The sequence below is a fragment of the Rosa rugosa genome, chromosome 1 (genome assembly GCF_958449725.1).
Source record: "Rosa rugosa chromosome 1, drRosRugo1.1, whole genome shotgun sequence".
Lineage (NCBI taxonomy): Eukaryota > Viridiplantae > Streptophyta > Magnoliopsida > Rosales > Rosaceae > Rosa > Rosa rugosa.
Window position 1 is genome coordinate 23,640,854 of NC_084820.1, and position 18,105 is coordinate 23,658,958.

Here is an 18,105-nt window from a genome sequence, read left to right on the forward strand (position 1 = left end):
CACTCATGAATACCGAGTGTTGTCCATGGCCAGAAGGACACAACCGTAGAACTAGATGTGTATGAAAAGGTATTGTGTGAATACTATTGTCTTGGTTTACTTAAATGGCTGAACAGTTCAAGACATCACGTTCACTGATTAGCTAGTAAATCCAATGGTATTTCACTAAGGAATGTTCAAAGCCAAAAGCTACCTATCCCGATGCGATATCATTTCAACCGAACTCCCTCATATGTCCGCGCGCGTCGTATTTTGAAATTTTCCTTTATAACTAATTATTTAATCCATATGGGGGATTGTTGAAAAATTTAATACTAAATTATTAGTTTTTCATAATTTGTGGATGAATAATATAGTGAAAATATGTGAAGTTGAATATTTGTAAATGACTATATAATGAGAAGTCATGACTGTTCATAAAAGACAACTTTTGGTGAAAGGTCATTACTCTTCCAAGAGTCATCTTACATCTATAAAATACTTGTCACACCACATTCTGAATCAATTCATCTTTCCTCCTCTCCTTTTATATATGAGTCTTTTCTAGTGTCTTGAAAATCAAATGAGTCTTTTTCTAGAGAGAATTCATACACAATCTTAGTTCGTTGTTCTTGAGGTTTGGAGTGCTACTACCACAAGAAGAAGGTCGTTGTATCCTGGGAGACGTTTGCCATTAAAACCCTTTAAGCACCAATGAGGAGGCAGTTTCGTCTTAAGGACATAGAACCAAGTTCTAGACTCGAACATATTATTTAAGGTTTTTCTAACTTTTATTTGTTTTGCATTGTTTAGATTTATACATTCTATTTTTGGTATATTATCTGTATAAATAATTTCTTAATTTTCCTATTAATATAACAATTAAACCATATTTTTACCAATAACTGATATGAGATTGTCCTCTGCCTTGATCATCCTAGGTCCCCGGTCACAGGCGTCCATGTCACACACTCAATGCTCACATAGAAGACTTGGGTACCTCTGGAATCGCTCTTTTTCGAATGGACAGATGTCACCTGGTGACAGGTTTACCTGAAGAACAAGTCTTTGTACAGATCAAGTCTATCAACTCAAAAGCGTGCTTCTTTCGACTCTTCTTCAACTTTGATCCCTCTCTGAACCCAATTTCATTGTGTCCATCTGTCATCAATCAATCATGTCAGGAAGCGCCTCCTCATCAGTTTTGGTCTTAATTTTGTGCATCTCTGGTATAGCACAAGCTCAAGTTTCTGCTCCTGCTCCCGCTCCCGCTTCTACTCCTGCTCCGCAACCTCAAGCTACTAATGCCACCACTGACCCATCTCAAGGTTTCTAAATCTTTCTAGTAACAGCTTTTTTTATTTTCTTGTTACAGGAGCTAAAAGTGACTGTCATCAACTTGTTCATAACAATAACTTCCATGCATGAAAAAAAAAAAACCCATATAAATGGTCCAGGACAATCTTGTCACTTCATCTATCACCAGTTCACCACTTTGCTAACCTCTTTTCCCAGCCAAAAGCTTCACCAGTTCACCAGTTCACCATTTTTGGATGGAAAACTCGTATGTTTGGTTGGTTTGGCAAATTGAGGTTTTTGTGTTTATAACATAAAGGTTTCAATCCTTGTAATTGGTGTTGCAGCAAGAGTTTTGAATTCAGTGTTTGAGAAATGGAATATTCGGGCCAATACGAAGCAATGGAACACAACCGGAGACCCATGCAGTGGAGCTGCCGTAGACTCCACCAGTCACTCCACCAAATTTGATGATCCCGCTTACAACCCCTTCATCATATGTGACTGCTCTTATCAATCCGGCACCATTTGCCACATTACCCAACTGTAATTCACTCTTCTAATCTCTCATTTCTACTTCAGTGCCGCTCCCTAGAACTTCAATTTTTTAGCTTTACATAATTTGAATTTGCAGGAAAGTTCAGAACTTGGGAGTTGTTGGTGTAATTCCAGACGAGTTATGGAGTTTGACTTCCCTCACCAATCTGTATGCTTTCTCTGAACTCGTGCACTTGAGTTGGACTCAGTTTAGTTACCCAATTTGTGATATTTCTCCCATGTATTGTAGGAATTTGGAAAGGAATTCCCTGGCAGGACCTCTCTCTGCAGCCATTGCAAATCTAACTGGCTTGCAATACATGTACGTATGCACATCTAAACCGTTTTATTTGAATGCTATATTCAATGGATTTATTTTGGTGTTCATGATCATTGATTTGAATTTAATTTCCAGTACTATTGGCATCAACGATTTATCAGGCGAGATACCAAAAGAAATTGGACAACTTACTGAACTGAGATCATTGTAAGTTTTCTCATTTGGGAGCCTCAGACCACTCATTAGGGGGACTTTGTTTGAATGTGTGATTCAAAACAAGAGAACTTAGCTTTATTGGCGGAACTGTGTTTCGGTCCGATGGGGTCCGGACCCCCCCCCCCCCCCCAACCTTACTCTCAGATATATAATTATATATGCATTGTTGTTAATCTACCTAAGGAGAAAGCTTCCATTCATGAAGAGGACCCCACGCCCCCTCCACGTGATAATCAATTCATATATGAAAGTGTAATAAAATAACCACTAGAGTTATCTACAGTAACATTACTTAAGATTTTTTATTTATTTTGAAACTAGAGTTATCTATCGATTTGTTTCAAATTTATTTTTCACTTATGGATTATATTGAATATAACTTTTAATTTATTTTTGGAGTAGATTTTTTTTTTGTTAATTTATATCTCAACCTCCCCCAATGTTTAAATCCTGATTCTGCCCCCGGGCTTTATATGACAGTTGATCAGGTGGACTCTTATTTAAAGAAAAAACATTGATATGAACCACAACAACATTCATTTTCTCATCTAGCCTAATGCTTAAAGAAGAGAAAACTCTCAATTACTTTATGAAGAGAAAATTCTCAATTACTTTATGTTTGATAGCCACGTACATCTTTGAAATTCAATTATGGCTACGCCTTAACAAAGGTTTACATTGAAAATCAACCTAATAAAACTCTCTTTAACTGACTCTCTCACGAGAGGATTTTCGTTCGCGGCTGGGTAACCCTAGAGGCGGCGCTATACCTATGACCGGAAAGGATGGGTCTTCCATCTTCTTTGGTCGCTCTTTGAGTGACGGTGCTGGTCTTCTTCATCGTGCCTCCTTCTTGTTTGCTTTTGGGCTTCCTGCGTTGCTCGAAAGCAATTTTAATCCATGGCTAGCGGTTGTTTTCAGCGGTGGAAGGTTTTTGGTGCTAGGGATCTTGGGATCTGGAATTGGGACTCTGGCGAGCTTTGGTGCTCGCGGACTCAGGTCGTGCGGCAGTGTGGGTGGGCTTCTCCTTCTCGTCTTCTTGGTTGCAGGCCGGATCGGGAATCCTCCATTGTCAGGCTCTGTCACGCCGGGAGCTGGAGGCTATGGTTTCGTACGGTGTGATGGTGTATGGAGTACCTGGCTGGCGGGACCTGATCCTTTCCTTCTCCTCAACGCCGTGGAGGTGGGTGCTAGCGATAGGGTTGCGCAAGTTGTTGTTGGTGGCGCTAGTGATGATGGCGGCTACTGTGTGCCTAGGGCTCTCTTCGACGCCAGCAGTGGTTTCCATGGGAGCCGTAGCTTCCATGGCGATGGCGGGGGTTTCCCAGAAGGTGGCGGCAGCAGCAGTGCTAGGTTTTGGGCCCACATGGAGGTGGCGGCGGCAACACCAGGGCTGTCTTCTCCTCTAGGGTTTGCGGAAATTGGGCCTTGGATATGGTCAATTTCTGTTGGGCTCTGGGTTCATTGTTGGCCTATGTTTTTATTTTTTAATTTAGTAGTGGGCCTTTCTCTTTTTGTCCAAAAAGAGGGTGGGTCTGTATTTTTCTTGGCTTGAGCGGGAAAGAACGCGAAGAAAGGTTGGGGCTCTGTTGTCTTTTTTACTTTTCTTCAGAGCTCTAATTTTTCTTTGTCTGAGCTTAATACTAAAAGGTGGGTGTGCTAGGGGTGTGCTGAGTAGTACGCTTGTGTGAGGGGTGTGCTAGTGTAGTGTGCTCTATGTAATGGCTTCTTCTGACGGCCCTATGGGCAAGTCATTATTGTACTGCTTGCTGAACTTTATAAAAGTGTGACCTTTTCAACTCAAAAAAAAAGAAAAAACATTGATGTATATGATTGCTTTCTTTACATATATCTTATTTATTTCAAATATTAAGACGTGTTTCCAATATAGTCCCATTTAGTAGTATCCCTATTCAATGTTGTCTCTGACTCTCTGTATTGCTTGATTCAAACAAGACTTATTGTCTTGCACTTAATCTTGATTATCTGCACCAAAGAGTAATATCAATTGGAAATTACTTGTCACTTTTGTAGGGCTTTTGGGAGAAACAACTTTTCGGGTTCTCTGCCATCTGAGCTAGGGAATTTATTCAAATTACAACAGCTGTAAGTTTGATATGTTGTTCATTTCTTTTTCAGAGCTTTGGCATGAGGGTTTCAGGTGTTTTGAAATGATCCTACATACAAAAAATTTCTAACCTCAGTTTTGTTGGTTATATGCGAATGGATAGTGAACTGTGGGTATATGCAGATGTATAGGTACAAAATCTGCAAAATCGGAACTGATACAACTATTATTTACATTATTAGTCTATTACCATATTTTAGTAATTTACTTTGAACATTCATCTGTTCTCTAATGACTGCTAGGTGTCAATTTACAAAAAGATGTAAGGTAGCAATACGTTTATGACAATTAATTACTGTTTACTTTGGCAGTTACGTATCGAATTGTGGAGTTAGCGGTGAGATTCCACCAACTTTTGCTAATCTACAAAACTTGGAGATTTTGTAAGAGCTTTACGAATGTGTTTATTTTCCAGAAATGAAAATAGCATTAATTGATATGATGAAGGTTTATAGTTTATACATATAAGAAATTTGTACATTTGCTTGTTGCAGTTGGGCTAGAGAAGTTGAACTCTCTGGCAGGATACCAGACTTCATAGGGAATTTGTCAAAGCTTACTTCCTTGTAAGATACTGTAAATGAATACTACTTTTGTTTATTTGCAGTTTATTGACAATATTTTCATCCTTTAGTTAGGCTCTATGGGTTTTTAACTATATTTTACTTTAGGAGGTTTCAAGGAAACTCTTTCGAAGGTCCTATACCATTTGCATTTTCCAATCTGACATCTATTAAAGAGCTGTGAGTATCTAGATCTACTTGTCACTTTCTTTTTATTTTTTCATATCTACAAAGCTTACCATTTGCTGTCTGATGTAATATCAGACACATTAGTGATTTGTCGAATGCCAATGGGAGCTCTTCTCTTGCGTTTATTGAGAATATGAAGGCTCTAAATATCTTGTAAGGCAAATATTTCTCACTTATATTTGAACCTATCACAACATCGGGATCATACTTGTGTCTTCTTGTTTGTTTTCCTTATGAAACTTATCATGGCAATTTGGTTTCACATCCTGCAGGGTGCTGAGGAATAACAATATTTCTGATTCAATTCCTTCCAATTTTGGATTATACCAAAGTTTGTCTCAGCTGTAAGTTTTTCTTGGTGAATGGTGACCATACATGTTGAGAAAACCCAAATTGCCAAAACTGGAACTTTTTTTTTTTTAAATACTTTTTTTGTATTTCTTTTTAAATACAGAAGGAAACCAATACGACTTCTTAATTGCAACATTATCCTCTTCTCTAACATGACTGTAATGCATACAAGGCTAAATAGAGTAATTTCCATTCAATTGCATCCAACCAGTTTTAGATGAATGATGATTATGGTTTCTTTTTTTTTCTTTTTTTCTTTTTTTTTCTTATAAGAATTTTTACCGCTACTTCTTATTGGCTTAAAGCATGTAACTGATTTATATTCTTGCCTCTCCCAGGGATTTGAGCTTCAACAATTTAACTGGACAGATACCAGACTCACTCTTTAATTTGAGTTCTCTCTCCATCTTGTAATACACCAATCCCTCTTGATTGTTTTATACACCACCCAAATGTAGTCATTTAGTATTGAGGCATGTATTTCTGTCTTTATAATTAGGTTTCTTGGAAACAATAAGTTGAATGGCACCCTTCCCGAGTATAAGACAGCATCTCTTCTCAATATGTAAGTTTTCAGCATATATGCTACAGATCTTAGTGCATTAAACTCGAGCTTTCTGATATATTTGGTTTCCATTAACTAAGGGTAGTGGTTTTGGCACTCCAATTTCACAGTTTAACTCCACTTCTAAGGGGCTGAAAGTTGAGTGCAAGTGGTAAAATATGTTGAAAGGTGGAGTGCCAAAATCACACCCCTTGAATAAGTCATCTCTGTGTCAATGAACAGATTGCGATGATTTTACCTGAATTGCACGCTTCCTGAACTTGAAGGATTCTGAGTGCTCCACTTAACTTTGACAGTGACCTTGATACATAGTATAAAGCATTTTTTGTTTAAGGAAAAGAGATTTTGAGAGAGATTGTAGAGAGAATTGTCCAACATATTATTGAGAATAGGAGCCCTATATATAGGGATTACAAAGTACATATTCTAATGTTACAAGGAATACTAATCCATCTATGATTAGGAATTCTAGAACCTTCTCTCCTATTACTACTCCTAGTTTGATAAGGCACACTAAGTCGATTTTCCTTCAACACTCCCCCTTGTGCCGCTTCAAACTTGGTGGTGACGCTTCATTCGTTGCCTCGTTAAAAACCTTGCCAGGTAACAAAAACCCTGTGGGATAAAAATAACCCTGGTCGAAGGACAAAAAGAGCACAACACGTCCTTCACTCTTCGAGATCGAACATGTAGACATCATAACTCCCCCTGATGTCGATATCTCCCCCTGATTGCTACAATCGTGGGAGTTCGGATAACTTTCTCAATCCGATGCTCTTCACATGTTTCTCGAATGTGGATTTAGGTAACGACTTAGTGAATAAGTCCGCTACATTATCCTCTGATCGGATTTGATTCACTTCAATATTTAGAAGTGTTTGTTGTTGCTGATTATAAAAGAACTTAGGCGATATGTGCTTGGTGTTCTCGCCCTTGATGAAACCTAACTTCATTTGCTCAATACAAGCTGCATTATCCTCATAAATACATGTAGGTTCATCGGTGGTAGACTTCAAACCAGAACTTCCTTGAATATGTCTTATTACAGACCTTAGCCATATACATTCTCGTACGGCTTCATGTAGAGCAATAATCTCTGCATGATTTGAGGAAGTAGCAACAAGGGTCTGTTTCGTAGACCTCCAAGATATCGCAGTGCTTCCCATGGTAAAGACATAACCTGTTTGGGAGCGACCTTTGTGAGGGTCAGAGAGGTACCCTGCATCAGCAAAACCCATCAAAACATCATTGTCGTTTTGATGGAGGGGGATAGGGTGAGGCCGGCCACCCTTGATGGTGGTGGCGGCGTTGGCGGCAACATGGCCGGCCACTATGTTATGGTGGACGGCGGCTCCATGCCTAATGGGGTCCGATCCCATTCTTCCGTCATTCCTTTCTCTCTGTAGGGATAAAATAGGCCCATATCAATCGTACCTCTTAGGTATCGAAAGATTGTCTTTACACCAATCCAATGGCGGCGTGTTGGCGCAGAGCTATGTCGAGCTAACAAGTTCACTGCAAAAGAGATGTCTGGTCTTGTGCATTGAGCTAAGTACAATAATGCGCCTATTGCACTTAAATAGGGCACTTCGGCCTCTAATGGTTCTTCGTCCTCATCCTTTGGACGAAACGGATCTTTTCCGGGCTCAAGACGACGACCGATCATGGGAGTACTCACAGGCTTTGCTTTATCTTCATTAAAGCGCCTTAGGATTTTCTAAGTATATGCAGACTGATGGATCAAAATCTCATCGCTACGGTGCTCGAGTTCTAAACCGAGACAAAACCGTGCTTTCCCAAGATCTTTCATCTCAAATTCGGATTTCAAATATTTAGCAGTTTCCTTCAACTCATCTAGAGTTCCAATTAGGTTCATGTCATCGACATAAACTGCTACGATTGCAAATCCGGAACTTGTTCTTTTAATGAACACGCATGGGCATATTTCATTGTTAATATATCCCTTCCCAATCAAGTAGTCACTTAGACGGTTATACCACATCCGTCCGGATTGTTTTAATCCATATAGTGAGCGTTTTAATCTTATTGAAAACGCGCTCCGTGGTTTAGAGCCACTTGATTTGGGTAATTGAAGTCCATCTGGAACCTTCATATATATCTCTGAATCTAGATCCCCATAGAGATATGCTGTAACCACATCCATAAGCTGCATGTTAAGTTTTTCGGAAACTACCAAACTGACAAGGTAGCGGAACGTTATAACGTCCATTACGGGAGAATATGTCTCCTCGTAGTCGATTCCAGGGCGTTGTGAGAAACCTTGCGCCACGAGGCGGGTTTTATATCTAACCACCTCATTTTTCTCATTACGCTTTCTAACAAAGACCCATTTATGGCCAACAGGTTTTATATCTGGGGGTGTCTGGGTTATAGGCCCAAATACCTATCTCTTTGTTAGTGAATCCAATTCAACCTGGATCGCATCTTTCCATTTAGGCCAATCCGCTCTTCGTTGACATTCTTCAACAGAGCGAGGTTCGATATCATCATATTCTATGATTCCTTTTGCAACATGATATGCAAACACATCATCAATTGCCATAGAATTTCTATCCATCATCTCATGTACACTAGTGTAATTTATGGAGATCTCTCTATTCTCTGGAGTTGGTTCTGACATTGGAGCGTCCCCCAATGATGTCTCTCGGACATAACCATAATCCGGAATATTCTCATGAGATGGATTATTCACATCGATGATTAATGGATTATTTTGTGCCAAACTCGCTTTCTTTCTTGGGCGAGAATCCATCGAACCTATGGGCCTCCCGCGCTTCCTGGCAGGAGCCATGGGCCTAGCCAAAACGTCACCATCACTGTGAGAGGGGACGTTGGCGCCATGCTCAATTGCCCTTGAGATGGCGTCATGTCCTCTGATTTTAGGGACATCAATCGTTGCAGGCACGTTTGCAGCAGGTATGTGTGATCTCGTCACTTTTGCGATATCAGAAAACGCATCAGGCATCGATTCTGCTACGTTCTGAAGATCGAGAATTCTCCGCACTTCAATTTCGGACTGTGCGGTTCGGGGATCAAGATGAGACAGAGTGGGGACAGACCACGACAATTCCTGTCGTTCCTGTTGAACATTGATGTTCTTATCTCCCCCTAACGACGGGAAGACTGTCTCATCGAAGTGACAATCCGCAAATCTAGCGGTAAAGAGATCGCCTGTCAAGGGTTCTATGTAGCGGATAATCTTTGGAGAATCATATCCAACATAAATGCCTAATCGTCTTTGAGGACCCATTTTGGTGCGCTGTGGCGGCGCAATAGGCACATAGACTGCACACCCAAATATGCGTAAGTATGAGACATTAGGCTCATACCCAGTTACCATCTGGGACGCAGAAAATGGTTGAGTGGCAGTGGGCCTCAGACGAATAAGCACAGCTGCATGCAATATTGCATAGCCCCAAGCAGAAATAGGGAGATTGGTGCGCATTACCAATGCCCGAGCGACCATTTGTAGTAGTTTAATGGCGGCTTCTGCGAGACCATTTTGGGTGTGAACATGAGGAACAGGATGTTCAACATCAATCCCAATGGACATGCAATAATCATCAAAAGTCTTTGATGTAAACTCTCCAGCATTGTCTAACCTTATAGACTTAAGAGGATGATCAGGGTGGTGAGCCCTTAACTTAATAATCTGTGCTAGGAGTTTAGCAAATGCAGCGTTCCTAGTGGACAATAGCATGACATGTGACCAGCATGTCGATGCATCAACCAACACCATAAAATATCGAAATGGTCCGCATGGTGGTTGAATAGGTCCACAAATATCACCTTGAATTCTTTGCAAGATGGTATATTTTCTTTAGTGTCCTTTGCATAGGATGGTCTCGATCCTAATTTTGCTAAAGAGCAGGCTTTGCAGAACGAATGATGGGCTTTAGAGACAACCAATGAGGATTTTGGTTTAGCCATGAAGTCACAATTGACTTTAGAAGTAGAAGGAGGACTCAAACAATGATCCATGGCGTCAATGCCATGTTGTTGCCGTAGGGGGTAGACGGCGCCGGCCCTAAGTGGCCGGTCTTGCACAGTCTTGGCGCCGTGAGGCGCAGGTGCATCTCCTCGAACCAATTTTTGGTTTTTACTTCTCTTCGTTCTGAAGAATGGATGTCCGTGTGAAGTCTTTAATATACGGATCATCATATCACGACCTGGGTATCCCAGACGGTCATGCCAAAGCCTATATGTGTCAGAATCCCATAAATCATATAACATGATTGGATTCAATTACTCGAATAGTGGTTGCATACAACCCACTAGATCGATACATAAGTTTCTCTAATACTCGTTTATGTCCGTAGTCATTAGAGGTGATGCAAAGGAACTCTTGTCCATTCTCACAATGTGTTTCCACATGAAAACCATTGGTTCTTATATCTTTGAAGTAATAAAGTTCAAAAAATATGTCCATGACATGAGATAAAATAAATCGATACTTTATTAATAATAGCCAATGATTACATCAAAGTTTCGTGACCATAATCTAATCCAAAGTAAAATCAAACATTAGACAAATTGTAGTCACTCAATTCGTTCGGTAATTCCAATTAAATATGACCAGGGAAGTAGAGAGAGATGTCGGTGGAGCAAAGCTCTCTTAAGTACCACTAATCTCAATTACTTTCCTAGACATCATACTTAATTGAGTACGCCTAGAGGAAAAGAGATAATCCAATAAGTCATTTTATTGATTAAGGCATAATTGCCATTACATAATTCTTGGAAATTAAAAGACTATTCTAAATAAAAATCTGCGGCATTCTATCTTCATCGCCAGATTTAAAGTCTTTTATAGCTCGATATATTACCATTGATCAAGTACTCCATAAAATACCATGAAGAGGATGCTCTCTTGATTGAGGTGTATTGACACAATACATATGGTCCCTAGAACCAATGGCGTTGGAATAGTGCAATCATGGCCAAAAATGGCGCCATGGTGTCCAACCCTATACCCTCAACGTCATGACTCCTATGGTCATGTTAGGGTTTTCTCAATCAATTTTTTATTTTGTGTTTTTCCACAAGCATGCATAAATAATATGATGCAGAGAGCCTCCGAACAATATTTCATAACTCTTTCAAAGTTATAGTGAAGCAGATATTATTCCATCGTGCTTCTATGTTCAGAAAGTTGTGAATGTTACTAAAACGTTCACTAGGCGCAACCCAAAGGTTGTTAGCGTTATCCTCATTCATGTACTCAAACTGGAGGGCCATCTTCATGTGGCGCTTCATCAGGGTAAATGCCCTGGAATTTTCTATCTCAGTTTGTGAGTCTTGAGCGGTTCCTTTAGAACAGGGCTCTTGGATTGTAGGCAAATAAATATCCCGTGCCGTAGAATCCAATGGAGTAAAATCGAGCTCGTTCAAGTCTTACATCCTGAAAGGAAAGCAAGAACGTATTAGTTTCGGAGTCAATGCTTCCACGAAAACTAATATAAGATTTCTGAGCCTTAATGCTACCAAGAAATCGATTTCCAAGAATATTTGGATTAGACCGAAACAATGATGTTTAAATGGTCAAAATCTATGCTCACGAACGCTCTTAGTCCGTAGCTTACGAACGCTCTTAGTTCGTTAAATCGATGCTTACGGACGCTCTTAGTCCGAAGTCTTACGAACGCTCTTAGTTCGTTAATTGCGTGAATCCCCACGATTCCGCTTTCTCAAGAATCGAACCCACGTTATAAGAAAGGTGGGATGTAGAAGAAGGGAGGTTGCAAGTCCCCGAAGAAAAAGAAGGAGGAAATTAAATTTCAAAAGCGGCAACTTTAACTTAAAACTTACTTGATGAAATTCGGAACAGATTTTCTTCTGAACAGCTTGCACTTCGATTGGTGTACCGGTCTCAAAACAACTCCGATAAGGCTGAAATTCGGAGGTCAGATGAAAGAGACAGAGACGAACAACTTTGATGAAGAAAGGATTTTGATCTGAGGTTCCGAACTAGACGTTTCGGGGCTTGCAAGCAGACGGACGTGCACAGGAAAGGAGAAGGATGCAGTTGGTGTGCGTTGGTGATGCAGGGGCAGCAGACGTGCAGTGGTGCTGTAGGGGCAGCAGGGATACGTGCGCAGGGGCGCGTAGGTGCTGCAGGGGCAGGCGCGCAGGTGAGGCTAGCGTGGGCTAGGAGCTGCGGTGATGAAGACGATTTTTGGGTTTTTGGTTTTTGGTTTGTGGTTAAAGCTCGTGCTGATAACGTGTTTAAGGAAAAGAGATTTTGAGAGAGATTGTAGAGAGAATTGTCCAACATATTATTGAGAATAGGAGCCCTATATATAGGGATTACAAAGTACATATTCTAATGTTACAAGGAATACTAATCCATCTATGATTAGGAATTCTAGAACCTTCTCTCCTATTACTACTCCTAGTTTGATAAGGCACACTAAGTCGATTTTCCTTCAACATTTTTGATATTGTTTTTCCTTCAAGATTGTTTGGAGCTTATTCTTAGTCCTACAGTATATTCTCTTGCTCAGTCAAATTGTTTCTCTTCATGATGTGGACTCCTATTCTAGCAAAAGCCTGAAATATAATCTACTGGGTTCAGGGGGACACATGGAGAAAATGAGGTTTTATATTCAACTTATCATGATGCAAATCATATATCAAAGTATTAATATCATGTGACATATGCTGAAGTTTGATAATGATAACAGTATTGTTATATTAAAATTTATGAACTATGGTATTTGATGTTTTTTGTCATGATATGTATGCAGAGATTTGTCGTACAATTATCTAGATGGGAGCATTCCTTCTTGGGTCAAAGAAGAAAAATTACAGCTGTATGTCTTCATATTCCACTATTTATCTAGCTTTTTTTACGTTTCTGTTTGACAAAATTTTTATTCTATCAGTTAAAAGGCTTCTAGTTTATTGACTCTGTTTACTCTCCTTATATTGTGATGTGCTAGTTCGTTAGTGATATTTTGTCCAAGTATACAGATTTTTTTTTGGTTGGCAGGATGGGCTTCCTTCATAAGTATCTAATGTCCCTTTATTAGATGAAATTAACATTGACAATTGGGTGTATTTTGCAGTAATTTAGTTGCCAACAACTTCAGCAAAGAAAGTTTACAGAGCAGGTGATTCCTTTACCTCTGAGCTCATCTCTAGTGTTTTGGACATTTTGATAAGGGATGTGAGAGTTGCATCTCACTTTCAATATATGCCTGTCATTGTATTGGCAATATATGCCTCATTGCATCTCACTTAGCAACTGAGGCTACTATTGTAATACCTCTCTGTCAGGCTGCACCTCGAAATCAAATTTCTTGTCGTTTCAATTGTAACTCAGGTTCCCGCTACCAATCCAATGATCATCATATCTAAGTACCAGATATGTGTTGCACCAATATCAAAATGCGGAAGCTAGAAATCAATTTCTTGGTCATCACTAAGATATACAATCTCTACTTATATAGAATATAAAATCAGACCTAGCATCTAACCAAACCTTCCCTTGTCCCTTGCCCTCCCATGAGAAGCGACATGAGTATCAACCACTCAATGATTAGCATACGTAATTATTGTAGCCAAGAACTCATAGCTATAAATAATATTTCTCTTTTACTTTTGGACTAATTGTAGAGCACATTTCACATTAAGCTATTCATGGTGAGAAAATTGGGGGCCTGAGAATCTGGTCATTTCTTGCTACCCAGAAATTAACTGCCATACTCATTTCGGTGTTTACTTACTTATTTATTTATTTCAGTGGTCTTCCTTCAGGGTTGGCTTGCCTTCAAAGAAACTTTCCTTGCAATCGTGGCCCTGGAATCTGTAAGTATGGTCGAAGCCTTAACCATTGTTATTGTAAGTTAAAATGCCTTTGTGACCATTCTCTGATATGCGCTCTTGCATCTTTCTGCAGATTATAATTTTGGGATTAATTGTGGAGGACCTGAGATTACGTCTTCCTCCGATGGAATCGTGTATGAGAAGGAAAATGAGCCCCTTGGACCAGCTTCATCTTTTGTGACTGGCACAACCAGATGGGGAGTTAGCAATGTCGGATATTTCGCTGGCAGTACCAATCCTCAGTATACAAGTTTCTCCTTATCTCAATTCACAAATACTTTTGATTCTGTGCTATTCCAGACTGCAAGGCTCTCTGCTTCATCAATTAGATACTTTGGCTTGGGGCTTGAGAATGGTAACTACACCGTGAACCTCAAGTTTGCAGAACATGTCATTCTGGCTGCTACTTCCGGGAAATTTCTTGGGAGACGTCTTTTTGATATTTATATCCAGGTCTGTATCATCTTAAACTTTTCTTTTATATATAAAACCATGTTATGAGCTCTTATAATAACTTTTCCTTATTGAATTAGTGAAGTTGACTTGGAGTTCTCTTGGTATATTAAATTGTTGAATTGAATAAATTAGATCAAGTGTCTATAACAAATCAATTATATCTGTCATTTTAAAATCTCATGGATATATGGAGTAGATCCAAAAGTAATCAGCACTCAATTACTCAAGCTCTTACTTGATATGGTCTTCACTCCCCATCCATTGCCAATACTCACCACGTATGTCTTCTTTAGCCCCGAAGCTTAGTTCATTACCACTACAATAACCTTTTGACTACCTTTCGCATCTCAATTAATTTCTGAAACCTCGATAATTCAAAGTCATTTCAAATCTTAAATATGCCAATCTCTATGGTAAACTATAGTGAATCAAGCATCACTGTACTCTCTCATACTAAGCAAACTTAATATCCTCTTTATTACTTTTCAGGGCATTCTGGTATCAAAGAATTTTGATATACTAAAGGAGGCAGGTATGTCATCTTTCGGAGCTGTGCAGAAGCCATACACGGCTCATGTTTCGGAGAACTACCTTGAAATCCATCTCTTTTGGGCTGGAAAGGGGACTTGCTGTATACCTGAGCGGGGTACTTATGGACCTGCTATTGCAGCCATCAGTGCTACACCGGGTAATATAATGTGGAAATTTGAGATGCAATTTAGCATGTTTAGGTTCAGATGTTTTCAGAAGTGGTTTCACATAATCAACTAAAGAGATTTTGTACAGATTTCATACCTACTGTCAGTAACAACCCTCCAACTAGTAAGAAGAATAGAACTGGGCTGATTGTTGGGATTGTTGTGGGTGGTGGAGTACTTTTGGTTCTGTTGTTTGTGGCTTTTTATCTTATTCTAAGAAGAAAAAGGTCTGACCCTGATGATGACGAAGGTAAACTGCTACTTCTTTTCTTGTTCAACGAAATCTATCATTAGTCTGTGGCAATTGCAATTAAATTTTGTGTTTGCTATAGATGCTCATAAATTAAGTTCAATCTATTTTGTTTTTATCTAGGACTAGAATTTTTGAATTTACTATTTATTTAGTAATAGTAACTTGAGGCTTTGATCATTAAGTGATGAAGATTTCCAATATTCATAAGTTCACTTAGTTTTCTGTTGCTCTTCTTTAAATTTTTATCTATTATCTTCTTTTTATTGCCCTTGTTCTCTTTCAATTTCTGTCCATGTTCTGCATCATTTGGTTTTAGTGAATCCATTGTTCTATATCACTACGTAGTTCAACTTTTTTTTATTTTTTCATTGCAAACTCTTTGTATGTCAGATACATATAGCGTGTTTCAGTAGATGCTTACTTCATGGTTAACTGAAAAAAAAAAAAAGAAAAAAAAAATGAAAAGGGAAACTGATTGGCTGAAGAACAGGCTTACAGTAACAGACATAACAGTGTCTTATGTTAAATTTGCAGAGCTGTATGGGATAGATGTTGGACCACTTACTTTCAGTTATCCTGAACTAAAGTCAGCTACAAACGACTTTGATGAAGCTCATAAGCTTGGAGAGGGAGGATTTGGACCTGTCTATAGAGTAAGTTATTATTCTAATAAAAGAGGATCCATGTGTTAATGTTTACTAGTCGATACAGGCATTGCACTTCTACATACCTAGTTCATATGCCTGAATGTAGACCATGACATCCTGAAACATTACAATATTCAACCCATCGAACTCTTTAGTTGCTGAACTCGCGTTTTCACTATAGATACTGGAAAATGCGCATACAATAATCTTGCTTAACTTTTTTTCGTAATGTTTTGATTGATAGGGAACACTTAGTGATGGAAGAGTAATTGCTGTGAAGCAATTGTCTGCTGCATCCCACCAAGGAAAGAACCAGTTTGTAACTGAGATTGCCACTATATCTGCTGTGCAACACAATAACCTGGTAAAGTTGTACGGATTCTGCACTGAGGGAGTTAAAAGGCTCCTTGTCTATGAGTATCTGGAGAACAACAGTCTTGATCAAGCATTATTTGGTATGAGAATAAGACTGTTAATTTATTATGCATTATGCGTGATATAATACAAAGCACTAAAAGAATTTGTTATTATGGATTGCATGAATCAGGAGAGAGACGTTTAAATCTTGATTGGTCAACACGTTTTAATATATGCTTGGGCATAGCTAGAGGTTTAACTTATCTTCATGAAGAATCAAGGGTTCGAATTGTACACAGAGATGTGAAGGCCAGTAATATTCTGCTTGACACTAATCTCATCCCCAAGATATCGGATTTTGGTTTGGCTAAGCTTTTTGATGAGAAAAAGACCCACATAAGTACCCGTGTTGCGGGAACAATGTAAGATCTTACAAGATTCGGTCACCTTATTTTCTTTTCAAATATTAGTTTTCCATTCCCTTTTTGTCTTACAAACATGTTATGCTATTGTCAATGATACAGTGGGTATCTTGCACCGGAATATGCCATGCGTGGACACCTTACAGAGAAGACTGATGTCTTTGCCTTTGGTGTTGTGGCTCTTGAAATTGTCAGTGGTAGGCCAAATTCTGATCCGAGTTTGGGTGAAGAAATGACTTATCTTCTCGAATGGGTAAGAACTTTGTTTTTTGTCCTCCCTGTCTATCCTTCCTTGCCACAAATGTTCCGAGTATTTTTCAGTTTTTGACTCTTGATGTGTTCATTGCTTTATGATTCTAAAAGCGCTTCTTGAAACGCAGGTTGATCATTATACGCCTTTTAGTTATCTTCTGCATATGTTTCATTTTTAATGATACTATTGTGTTCTTGCTTCGTAGGCTTGGCAATTGCATGAAAACAGACGGGCAGTTGAACTAGTGGACTCTAGATTATCTGAATTCAATGAGGAAGAAGCACAACGAATAATCAAAATAGGACTTTTGTGCACTCAAACATCACCAATGCTGCGACCATCCATGTCCCGTGTAGTGGGAATGCTTTCAGGAGATATGGAAGTGACAACAGTAACTTCAAAGCCTGGTTACTTGACAGACTGGAAATTTGATGATTTAACTACAGTCACCAGCCTAACAAAACTGGACGGTGTAAGTATTGTCACCAACGTGACTGATATGACGACTAGAGGAACTGATTTTAGCTTCAACAACTCATCAGCAAGTACAAGCATAATGGGGCAATCACCTCCTAATGCCATTCATTCTATGTCTAAAAATAATGTTGATGGTCGGTGAGAATTCTGAACAAGGAATCGAGTGGTACGTCCCTAAAGATCGATTGTTTTCATTTTCTTTGAGGAGGGCGTGAGAATATACACGCAACTTTTGATTGTTCATGTATAAAGTGAAACTCTCATTCATTGTTTTTGTATCTTATTCTGTCTTTTGGTTGGACCAGCCTTATGTTGAAGATAAACTGGAGCTCTGGAACTATTTGTAAATGGAAAAGTAATCGAAGAACTTACGAGTTATGAAAGAGTGTGTTCCTTCGATCAACTTCAAGGGTTGGTAAAATAATGGGGAAAGGTCCATCAATGCCTAAGTTATAACATTGTCACGAATTAAACGATTAAGTGTCTGATATTCTCCCCATCACGAACTCCGGAAGTACTCGTTTCAACCGATTAGCAAGCACTTTGAAAATTAACTTACAAAGAACGTGAGTGCCACACATCCTTACTAC

At 39.1% G+C, this 18,105-nt stretch overlaps 1 protein-coding gene across 1 annotated transcript; it reads left to right on the forward strand.

Annotated features, from left to right (window-relative positions):
• Positions 1 to 1,110: 1,110 nt before the first annotated feature.
• LOC133724326 (probable LRR receptor-like serine/threonine-protein kinase At1g56130) lies at positions 1,111 to 17,898 on the forward strand. Its single transcript, XM_062151020.1, has 24 exons — positions 1,111 to 1,307; positions 1,623 to 1,821; positions 1,910 to 1,981; positions 2,063 to 2,134; positions 2,228 to 2,299; positions 4,343 to 4,414; positions 4,748 to 4,819; positions 4,931 to 5,002; positions 5,108 to 5,179; positions 5,264 to 5,341; positions 5,461 to 5,532; positions 5,878 to 5,949; positions 6,039 to 6,104; positions 12,872 to 12,937; positions 13,193 to 13,237; positions 13,870 to 13,934; positions 14,026 to 14,405; positions 14,898 to 15,096; positions 15,195 to 15,356; positions 15,894 to 16,012; positions 16,251 to 16,461; positions 16,554 to 16,785; positions 16,888 to 17,038; positions 17,244 to 17,898. Exons 1-24 carry the CDS (start codon positions 1,157 to 1,159, stop codon positions 17,655 to 17,657), a joined length of 3,186 nt encoding a protein of 1,061 aa, XP_062007004.1. The 5' UTR covers positions 1,111 to 1,156; the 3' UTR covers positions 17,658 to 17,898.
• Positions 17,899 to 18,105: the final 207 nt, after the last annotated feature.

What these genes read in the sequence shown, in the direction of transcription:
- LOC133724326 (XM_062151020.1), top strand. Translation starts at nt 1,157, where the DNA reads ATGTCAGGAAGCGCCTCCTCATCAGTTTTGGTCTTAATTTTGTGCATC. An exon ending in ACAGCATCTCTTCTCAATAT is followed by an intron (nt 6,105 to 12,871) that starts GTAAGTTTTCAG and finishes ATATGTATGCAG; the next exon opens with AGATTTGTCGTACAATTATC. An exon ending in TGACTTATCTTCTCGAATGG is followed by an intron (nt 17,039 to 17,243) that starts GTAAGAACTTTG and finishes CTTGCTTCGTAG; the next exon opens with GCTTGGCAATTGCATGAAAA.